The sequence below is a fragment of the Glycine max genome, chromosome 4 (genome assembly GCF_000004515.6).
Source record: "Glycine max cultivar Williams 82 chromosome 4, Glycine_max_v4.0, whole genome shotgun sequence".
NCBI classification, from domain to species: Eukaryota; Viridiplantae; Streptophyta; class Magnoliopsida; order Fabales; family Fabaceae; genus Glycine; species Glycine max.
In genome coordinates this window covers 5,993,146-6,004,542 of record NC_016091.4, presented here as the reverse complement: position 1 = coordinate 6,004,542, position 11,397 = coordinate 5,993,146, and the positions used below count along the sequence as shown (strand labels likewise).

The window sequence follows — 11,397 nt, the reverse complement described above, 5'->3', positions numbered from 1 at the left end:
TATAAAAAAAATTAAAAATTATTTAATATATAAATATTTTTAATTTTATTTATATCATTTTATATATTTTCATTTTGAATAATCTACATATTTTTATTTTTATTTTACCAATTTATAATTAAATTTCATAAATTAGTATATAAATTATTTTGTAAAGTGATTTTAATATATATATTATTTTACTCTAATTATATAAATCAATATAATTACATCAATTAATTTATACAAATTAAGTAAATTTATTTTAATATGTAAATTGTTTTTATTTTAATTATTTAAATTAAAAAATAATATTTAATTTTTTAAGAAAATTGCATGTTAATATTTTAACTATAAAAAATTATTTAATAAAAAATTATTTATTGAATAATTTTTTAGTACTAATTATATAAATCAAGAAAATTACATAAATTAATATGCAAATTGTTTATACAAATTATGTAAATTTATTTTTATATATAAATAATACAATTTTTCATTTAATTATAAAAATTAATAAATTTGTAATTTGTATATTATTTAATATTATTTTAAATTTACATAATTTGTATAAATTGCATAATTTTTGTTAAATAATCTATATATTAGTTTATGTAATTTTTTTTAAAAAATTATAGTAAAATAAGAACACATTGTTATATATAATAATTTATTAATTTATGTTAAAATAAAGTTTTATAAAGTAAATAGATACATGTAAAATTAAATATTTAAATATTTTATTTTAATTTATAAATTTTTATAATTCAAAAAAAAAATTGATAACTCTTGACTAATAATATATATAAATTAGTGTTTATAAAACTTGATTAAACAAAGTAAGAGACTTAGTTGTTTATTATTTTATTTTAAGTAAAGGTCATCAATTTTTATCAATATTTTTTTATGTTTTACTTTTTTAACCTCTTATTAAAACATCACGTCAACAGCCTATGTAAGCATCATGTTAATAATAATACATCATATCAAAGTTAATATTTGACTTTAGACGATCAATTGACGAAATGATCAAAATTATAATTTATCATAATTTTTTTGTTAACAATTGAAAATATTAAAACTTAATTTGAAAATAAATATGAAAAAAATAGTTTAAAAGAGATAACAAATTAAGAAAAAAATTCTTACTTGCAATTAGGGGTAGGAATAGGCTAGGCCGGCCTACAGGGGCCTACGACCTGGCTTACATAAAGTCTGACCTGAACTGGCCTATTTAATTAAAATAGTAGGTTCAGGCTTATTAAAAAGCCTTGCCTGATGGACCGATCTATATATATATTTATATTATTTATATATATATAATTATTTTTTAAATACAATTAATTTTTTTAAAACTGTCAAATTTTGATTACACATTAGTGCGCCATAAACTTCTATTCCTATAATCAAGGACTTTAATTACAATTTAGGTGTGAGTCATGTGCCCTTTTATTATTTTGATTGACTTTCCTTTTTCTTTAACTTTTCATATTACGTTCCTACTCCATAAAATATTAAATATTTATTGTGAAGAAGACTTTTAAAAAGGCTATCAGGCCTTTGATAGGTTATAAACCAGTCTCAGGCTTCAAAGATTCATCATAAGCTAGGCTCAGGCCTTTCAAAGTCTGGCCTGACCTGCCCTATTCCCATCCCTACTTGCAATTGAATCTCTACAACTCACATTTAATAATACATGTTTTATATTTTATTATAGGTAACATATATAAATTATGGAATTCTATGGAAAAGCTAGGGAACTAACAACTCTATTTGTGAATAACATGATTCTAGCATATTAATGTGATGACTCATATAATGATTTAATACTGACACGACATTAAAGAATAAAAAATACATAATCATAATATTTTTTTTGGAGACTAAAATGACACACTTAATTTTATTTTGCTTATTTTCTATATTCATTTTGTAAAATTATTAAATTCAAAAATTAAAATAGAATTCATAAATAAATAATGGTGAAAAAGAAGGAAAAATAGAATGAACAAAAATTTAAATGTCTTTTGCAAGAAGACACTCTAGCTGCTTTATGTTAGGGCAAGAATAAAAAAAAAACAAAACATCTAAAAATTATTTTGGCTTTTTTTCATCATGATAATATGTCTTGTCTTTCTCTCTCTCTTTTTTTTCTTAGCTTTTTTTTTCAAGTAATGCTATTGAAATCTGTATTAAGGATGGATTGTTTTAAAAAAAGTAAAAGGGTACTTTTAAATATGAAAAAAGTGAAATGAAATGGAACGGTGACGTGTCAAGTGGTCCCATATATATATATATTGCCACCAAGTAACACCAAATCATATAAAACCATTTCCCTTTTCCAAATTTCTTCAGAGTTCAATTCATTCGTCTATCAATCAGAGTTCCGCGTTCAACTGGTTTTGGTTTGTTCCCTCCTCTCTTTCATGTCCCATATTATTTTCTTCCCTGCATTCATGTCCAAACTCAAAATTTCACTTCCATAATTTTCTTGGAACCCCTTTTTCTTTTTTATAAACTACTTAGAAAAATGAGGTTTTAGTAGTGGGTGTATGAAAGAATCATGAAATTTTCAAACTTGTTATCTTGTTGGAATTGAAGAATATTAAAATGAAATTAAAAGGAAGTTCATTCAAGAATATACACTAGTAATGTGTTAGGTTGATTGAATTTACTAACTTTGTTGTATGATTCTTTGATTTGTGCGCATGGGGTTCCAAGAATCAAGTCCACATTGAAAGGAAGGTCTTCATTGAATCCACATGTTCCACTCTCTAAAGGGTGTATGAAAGAATCATGAAATTTTCAAACTTGTTATCTAAAGGGAATGCAGAAAAAGATTCCAAGAATCATGGTGAGTCACATCCTCAACCTCAGTACAATCAGCACCTTCTTCAATCTAAGACTAAAAACATGCCTCAGTCTTTGCAAGTGAAGAATGTGACAGAATGGAAAGTGCGACAAGCTGACCTGGAACTTGGATATCTAAAGTCGGCATTTCCTGATTATGCTAAACAGTCCCTTAGAGATGCATACTTGGCAAACAGTTCTGATCTGGATTATTCAATTGACTTGCTCCACCACTTTGATGATGATGAGGCAAAGTTTTTTATTTCAAGATTTAATTTAGGCTTTGTCAACTATAAGTTTTGTGCGTTTATGCAGTATTTTTTGTTTAGTCTGTGTTAGTGTTAAATGAATCGCTGGATATGGTATGAATATGATGATGATGGTGATGATGAATGGAAATTTCTACTTGGAAATACTTATACAGTCCATTTCCCCTTTCTGTTTTAATACTTATTTTCTCCCTGATGTGATCATCTTAAGGCTGCATTGCATGGAAGCAAAGATTTCCATCTTATGGTTGTTAAACCCTACAAAGTGATTTCAGATTGCCAAAGGCAAAGTTTGAATTATGGAATTCTGTTTTCCCTCTAAATGGCCATTCTTCATATTTCATGTCTTCATGGTTCCTTTATTTTAGTGGATAGTCTTCTTTTCTTGGAGATGCCTTTTCTGCTCTAATGCATAATCCTGTGTCCATTTCCGTGAGATCTTTGGTGTTTCCAAACGCTGTTATGTGTGTGTATGTTTTAACCTTTCTTTCATTTTCCTTCTATTATTTTGTTTAAGGGATGGAAATACATATCACTGCTTATAGGACCTGATGCAAAGGAAGATTTGTTATGCTCTCTAATATATATGCAAATGATAATGAGATTTAAAATGTTAACAATAGTCCCTAAAATTTCTCTTACCTTTTAACGTAGGGGCAATCTGTTTCCTGATATAATGAATTGCTAGAATTATCATACATTGGTTAACTTAATTCATCAAACACTAGCTTAGGAGCGAGTGCTTTTGTAGTCATAGTCACTTCACAATCATATCGCTTTAACTAATTATTCAATTTATATGCAATATACGTTCTACTTCTTTATGTTATACTACTTTTTGACCAGTAATCGTTTTTACCTTACAGATTAATGGTGATAAGTCTTCTGTGAGACACTGGATATTGGGAATGCTCCAGAATCTGTACCAGCAGCTAAAGCTAGTGCTCCGTCAAATCTGGCATAAGTTTAAAAGTGAATAAATTTGGAACTCACATTGGTGCATTAAGTGTAAAAATAGGGAAGGTTACCTTGGACAACACACGTACATGGTTCGTTTTTTGCGGTTTGCATAGTTCTAAGCTAGCGGCGCCTTATTTTGCTTTTGGTCTGACTCTGACGTGTACCATTAATTGTGCAGCTTTCACTTGTATGAAATGGTGGAAGACCAAAAAAGATATATTGTAAAAGGAAAAAATAAAACTAAATGAAATGATTTTGCTTGGGATTTGTAATTGCAATGGAAAGGAAGATATATTCAACTCTATCAATTTCATTTATGCATGTATGTGCATGTGATTCAACTCTATCAATTTCATTTATGCATGTATGAGCATGTGACTCGAGATTTTTACTTTACTTTTAACTGGTTTAAATAGGTTGAGTTAAACTCATAATTATCTTTTAATTCTTTGTTTAAAAATGGGTTTATAATGAAGTAGTTTATATATTTTTTTTAAAGAAAGTAGTTTTTTTATATAATTAAATGAGTTTAATATCTATACACTAACAATGTAAAATAATTTTATACTATCATCTAATAATAAATTACTGTTTGAATTATTTTAAGATAATTAAAAGTATCTTATATAATAGGTTGTTGTGATTATTGGTGATTATGAAAAAAATTTATGTCGTTAGTATATAATCTTTTTTCTCTAATTAAATAGTGTTTAAAATTATTTTATGAAGTACACTTAGTTGGATTTAATGGATTAGCATTATCTAATTATTGAATTAAATTTTAAAATTATTAATATCAATTATGAAAATAAAATTTAAACAATTAGAGGAAAAAATCCAATTTAAAAATTAAAAGAAATAATTAAAACAAGAAAAAAAGGTAAAAAAATCTAATTTAAAATTTGATGCAAAATATGGAGACTCGGGATCAATTTAACCTAAATATTTTTTCCACAACTACAATTGTTAATAGTATTTTGTATAATTGTTAGCTCACATATCATGGGAAAAAATTATACGAAATTTGTGTAATTTTAAATATTTTTTATTAATATTACATTAATAATAATAATAAACTCTATTGCTATATTATTATTAATATGATTACACCAAAAAATTATTATTAATATAATTTGGGATTAATAGGATATATATTTTGTTCTGCTTGTGTCAATTGTTGTTTCATCAGCCTATCGTGCAAATTTTTAAAACATACACTAAATCTAGAGAAAAGCAAACTTTTTACTATATTTAATAAGTCTCACCACAAGATTGTAGTAGTATAATTTTTAATAAATTTTGATTAAAAAAGTACTACTTATTTGTCCTCCGCTAGAAGTCTAATTTAAATATAAATCTAAATCTAAACAGTAAAATACATAGCACCGGTTACTTTTCAAATAAATCAATTTAATCTTTTTAGTAATAATAATTTTACTTTATATAAATTTTAGTGGTGTGACTGTGAGATAAGAAGCGTTTTTATTTTATTTTGAATTAACTATGTTTTTGCTCATGCATTTTTTTTCCACTTTTATTTCCTAAACAAAAAATTGACTTTCTTATTGATGTTTAATTTTAATAATATTTAACACAGATTATCCTTAAGATCTTAATAATATATAGATATAATTTAACAGTTAATTGGCTTAATAAAAATTATATTTTATATTAAATTATAAAAATGATATAATGGTTATCAAAGTTATGTATGTCTAATTTGATCTCTCCTCATTTAATTTATCATATATCTTATCTTTTATTTAATATTTTTTAAAAAATAAATAAAAATATGATTAAAACAAAAAAATCGATTCAATCAAATGGCTTTAAATTGAATAAGATAAGATCGAATTAAAATTTTAAATTAAATAAATTGAAGGATAAATTAAAAAAAAAACAAAATGATTGGTTTGAATGATTTTTTTTTTCAAAATCGATTCAATTCAATTTGTCAACACCCTTAACAAATCCTTTCTCTTACTTTATTTTAATTATTGCTAGGGGAAACACAAACATTGTCATGCTTGTGTGTCTCTATTTCTATTTCTCTTGCTTGCTTTTGCGTTAAAATTGAAATATTTTTTTCAATTTATATTACTATATGCATTGGAGTGTATAACAGTAATATAGAGAACTTTAGGTATATACACAAAAAAAAAATGTTAGAAATATTTTGGGAATCAAAGTAAAAGTAAAAATATTGCTCATGTATAAAACTTTGATAATTGGTAATAATAAATATTCCTTAATTGATAAACCAAACAATACATGAATTTTGGGATGATATTTAGCTTCCTTGTAATCACAGGAATCAACTATCAATTTTATCATCATTATTTTTCGTTAACCGGTAAGAAAGCATACTAATAAAATAATAAATATTAAATTTAAATAGTTTTTTACCTATTCTTCTTAATTCTTTGTAAATACATCATCCATAATTTATTCACTTTTAAAAAACGTCACACTGAGTTTGATTATACTACAAATTTAATAACATGAAACATGCGGACACTATTGTCTTCTTCTCCACAAGCACCAAGTGCGAAAAATGCTAGTAAAAATAATAAACTTGAATAGTTGTTACATGTTTGCCTTGTAAAGATTTTCTCAATTGATTATACTTATCAATAAAATTTTAATATTTTTTATTTTTAAATTTGAGAATCTCAACTGAAATAAGTTAATATTATCTGTCATATAAGATAATTAAATGATATTCACTGGAAACTTCTTCCGCTATATGCAAATTTAAGAAGGCAATTGTTAAATTTTCTGCAACAACCATTGATCAGAGAGAAGAACCTAAAAACCAAAATGGGTCAAATCCAAAATCTCTAGGAGATCAAGGCGAAGCAATGTGCCAAAAAGAAAAACGGAAAAGAAGAGGAAAAATAGAAAAGGCAAAATGGGATCAAACATATTTTGTGAGAGCCTTCTGACTTGAGTAGAAAATGGGAGACTATTTTGGATAGTAAAGACCAAAGGATCGTGTATGTCAAAATTGGTATGAACCGTTCCAGTAGCATTGCATTTGAAGGATTATTTCAATTTTCTTAACTGTGTAAAACGGTGAGGGGGTTGCTTTCGTGGGTGGGTAGAATGAGAGCAAAGGACGCAAAAAAAAATGTAGAAGAGAAAGAAATACACGTTTTCATGTCAGTTTACCTTATTTTCCCAACTTATCCTTTAACTAGTACATGTTTTTCTTTTTCAACAATCTAACAATGAGGGCAAAGTTATCTTAGAAAATGTGTAGAACAAAAGGGATAATTACTTTTATTAATAGTTATAAATTACTATTATTAGTAGTTGAAAAACTAACTGTCTTTTTTGTTTTTCTAGTTAGATATAATTGTAATAATTGTCATCCTGAAATGTTATTAGACATAATTGTTTGTGATTGTAAGTGATATTTTTAAAAGTAGTTGAAGGATAAATTAGAAATAGTAAGTCTGTATACTGAATGGAATCATTGCATCTATTAATAGTTATACATAATAAATGTCATGTTGAAGAAAAATATTTGACAGTAACTACTTTGTGATTGCAAGTGATTTTTAAAAGTAGTTGAAGGGTAATTTAAGAATAGTAAATGTGTATAATAAATGGGGTAATTGCCTTTATTAATTATTATTATTATTATTGATCGTTTAATTGGGCACCAAGTAACACCAACTCATATAAAACCATCTTGAGGTAATTAATCTTTTTTATTTTTCAAGGTTTTTATATTATCTATAACTTTTGTGCCTTTATATGCAGTAGTAGTATTTTTTGAATGAATCACTGGATATGGTATGATGCTGATGAGTGGAAATCCCCAATCTGTTTTTTCTACTTATAGATTGTCATCTTCAGGTTGCATTGCATGGAAGCAAAGATTTTCATCTTATGTTTGCTAAACCCTACAAAGTGATTATTTTGAGATTGCCAAAGGCAAAGTTTAAGTTATGGAATTCTGTTTTCCCTCTAAATTTGTTTCTTCATATTTCATGTCTTCCTTCTTCCTTTGTTTTAGTGGTTAGTCTTTCTCTTTTTAAAGATGCCTTTTGTCTTCTCTAATGCATAATACTGTCCATTTTTTTGTGTGGCCTTTGGTGTTTTCATACACTGCGTGTGTATTTTAACTTTTCGTGTGATCTATTGTGTTTTCATACATGTCACTGCTTGGAAGAACCTGATGCAAGGGAGAATATTTGTTATGTTCTCCGATATATTTGCAAATGATAACGAGAAGTTAAAATGATAGCAATACTCCCTAGAATTTCGTAATTGCTCAAACACCAGCATATATAGGAGCTGAGTACTTTTGGAGTCTGGGTCATTTCACAACAGCATAAAGGAATTATTCAATTTTATGTGCAATGTGCACAATACTTCTCTATGTTACACTTTCTGACCGGTAATTTTTTTCACCTTACAGTTTGAGTGTGATGAGTCTTCTGAGACACAGGATATCGATAATGTTTCAGAATCTGCACCTGCAGCTGATTCTGCTTCAACTAACAAGTGAGTAAATTTGCAACTCACATTGGTGCAAAAGTGTACAAATAGGGAATTAAGTTTACTATGGACAGCACACATATACATGGTTCGTTTTTTTTGTGGTTTGTATAGTTCTAAGCAAGCTGCGCCTTATGTTACTTGTGCTGTGGGCCATTAATTGTGCCGCTTTCACTTGTATGAAATGAAAGACCAAAAAAGATAGTAAAATGGAAAACAGAAAACTAAATGAAAGTGATTTTCACTTGTCAATTGTTATTGCAAGTATCTGGTTGTCTATCTGCACTGTTCTTTGTGAAATACTTTAGAGATTTTGCAATGGGGATATAATACAAGTCAATAAGCGACAATTCTATTGACCTCTCTTAATTCCTTTTACGCAATAACAATAAGTGACATTTCTTACAGTATGTATATATTGTATCTTGTGAGAACATTTGGTTGACGTAAGAAAGGAGAACCAAAAATATAAATCCTTTATATTTATTTGAATGGTCAAGCTTATAATAAAATTAAGTACATGTAAATGAGACTATCAAGTATCAACTAACTAGTAATCTTGATGCATAGTTGTATGATGTAGATTTTTGCTGTCATTTTTTTACAATAACTGAGTGTTTTCACATATTACAAATTTCCTTTATTAATTTTAATTTTTTTTTACCCGATCAGATCAGGTTCAAGTTGGATTAGACCCATGACTACCCCTTCGTTCTTTGTTTTAAAAAATATATAAATAAATAAATAATGATTAAAATTTCTTTTAGACGAATAATTACCTGGAATAAAAGATACAGCTGATTTATTTAACAATTATTATATTATTTTATAACTTTTAATTGAATAATATTTTTTTAAAATTTATTATTTATTTCACATAGATAGTATGTGCAAAATTTTATATTAATTCAAAATTATTTATCACTTTATTCTTATAGATTAAAATTAATTTAATATAAATATTTTAAAATATAAATTATTTGATTACCTTTTTATTATTTTTCAATTTTGATAAAATTTAATATATATAATCTTAGAAATATATAGATATAATTCAATAATTGGATAAATAAAAATTATATTTTATATCAGATTATAAAAATGATATAATAATCATCAAACTTACACCGATATAATTTAATCATTTCATATATATATATATGATTTTCTAAAAACAAGGAAACAGGTAGAATAACATTAGTGAACAAGCTACTGGAGAGTTTGGATAATTTATATAGGATCCTAAAGTTCTTATTATTGTTATTGTAAAAAAAAATGAAGAAGGCTTTATTATGTATGACTAAACAATATGAATTTGTTAACTTTGTATTATTAAAAGGATTTACTTTTGAATGAGACTTTTGTCTTTATTATTTGACATAACAAGAGTGATAATAATTAAAATTACAAACGTATGGTATTTTTTTCTACAATGGATTGTGTGCTTAATATACATCGTGCGTAAGTTTCAGCAGAACTTACATGATAATGCAAATAAATTATCAATCGACCAAAATTCATATTTTTTAACTGAAAAAACCAACTTGATTACAGTTCTTGTTTATAAAATAAGAAATTAGTTCAGACAATATATGTACAATTGTTTTCACTTAAGATCTCAAATAATATATATATATATATATATATATATATATATATATATATATATATATATATATATATCAATTTTGGTTAGAATAGTTTATTCTATTTTTGGAATAATTTTACTTTTAATTAAAGAATCTATGTTAATAAAATTAAAAACTTGGAGTATAAAAAAACAAAAAAAGAATAAAGTATTCAGATTCTTTAGTTCATACTCATTATCATGTAGTTACAAATAATGTGCATCATGAACATATTTAATTATATTCATTCCGATGTTTTAATAAAATTAGTTGAAAAGCTTGCGAAGTTAGCTTATTAAAATATAACTATTTAATAAAATTAATTGTTTAAATATATAATTAAAAAAATATAAAATAACAGAACAATAATAAAATTATAATTTATTTAAAAAAATTTACTTAGAAAATTGAATAAATATATTGAAGATAAAAATTAAAAAAAATATAAAAATTTAAAAGATAATGTTTTCAAAAAACACTACTTCAAGTAGTGTTTCAAAAAATACTGAAAACTATTAAAAAAATTATTTGCCAAATCGTCAAATAAGTTTTTTAGCTAGTAAAAAAACTAAAAATTAACTTAAGTATTTTGTGAAACATAATCTTTATTATTAAAAAATGTAGCTTAGTTGGTTAGTTTTCACATTTTAAAAAATTTCCAATTTTGATTTAATCGTAAATTTTGTATACATTTATTTTTAGGGTAAATAGTCATTTTTGTCCTTAAATGTGTAATTCACGGATAAATGTGTCCCTGAAAAGATGAAGATATAAAATTTAGTCCCCGAAAGTGTAGAAAATGCAACAAATATAGGCGGTGTTAACTTCCGTCTATCACCGTTAATAAAATAATTTATGTAGCACAAAGGGACGCATTTGTCCCTAAAATGATTATCAACGTGGTCATCTCTAATTGCTAGTATAGGAACATATTTGTCATACAATATTTTTTTTACTTTTCGTTTTCCCACTCTCTGTTCACAAATGTGTCCCTAAAAGATGAAAATATAAAATTTAGTCCCAAAAGTATAAAAAGTGCAATAAATATGTCGGACATTAATAGTAGATTGTGACTAATTATTATAATTTGAAAAAATTTATAATGATTGAGACAAAATTTTGGGAGAGCTATATCACACTGATAAGTGTTTGTTTCCGTTATATAATTTTAAGCTATCAAGAGAGGAAAAAAAAATTTTTTA

General features: G+C 25.5%; 1 protein-coding gene and 1 long non-coding RNA gene across 2 annotated transcripts; both read left to right on the top strand.

Moving 5' to 3' along the window:
- The first annotated feature begins 2,317 nt into the window (after positions 1 to 2,317).
- On the top strand, positions 2,318 to 4,323 carry LOC102663546 (polyadenylate-binding protein-interacting protein 6). The gene is made up of 3 exons (XM_006578113.4): positions 2,318 to 2,384; positions 2,701 to 3,078; positions 3,965 to 4,323. Exons 2-3 carry the CDS (start codon positions 2,776 to 2,778, stop codon positions 4,076 to 4,078), a joined length of 417 nt encoding a protein of 138 aa, XP_006578176.1. The 5' UTR covers positions 2,318 to 2,384; positions 2,701 to 2,775; the 3' UTR covers positions 4,079 to 4,323.
- Positions 4,324 to 7,750: 3,427 nt separating this feature from the next.
- LOC106798380 (uncharacterized) lies at positions 7,751 to 8,819 on the top strand. Its single transcript, XR_001387830.3, has 2 exons — positions 7,751 to 8,084; positions 8,488 to 8,819. It is a non-coding gene; the product is annotated as an uncharacterized lncRNA (long non-coding RNA).
- Positions 8,820 to 11,397: the final 2,578 nt, after the last annotated feature.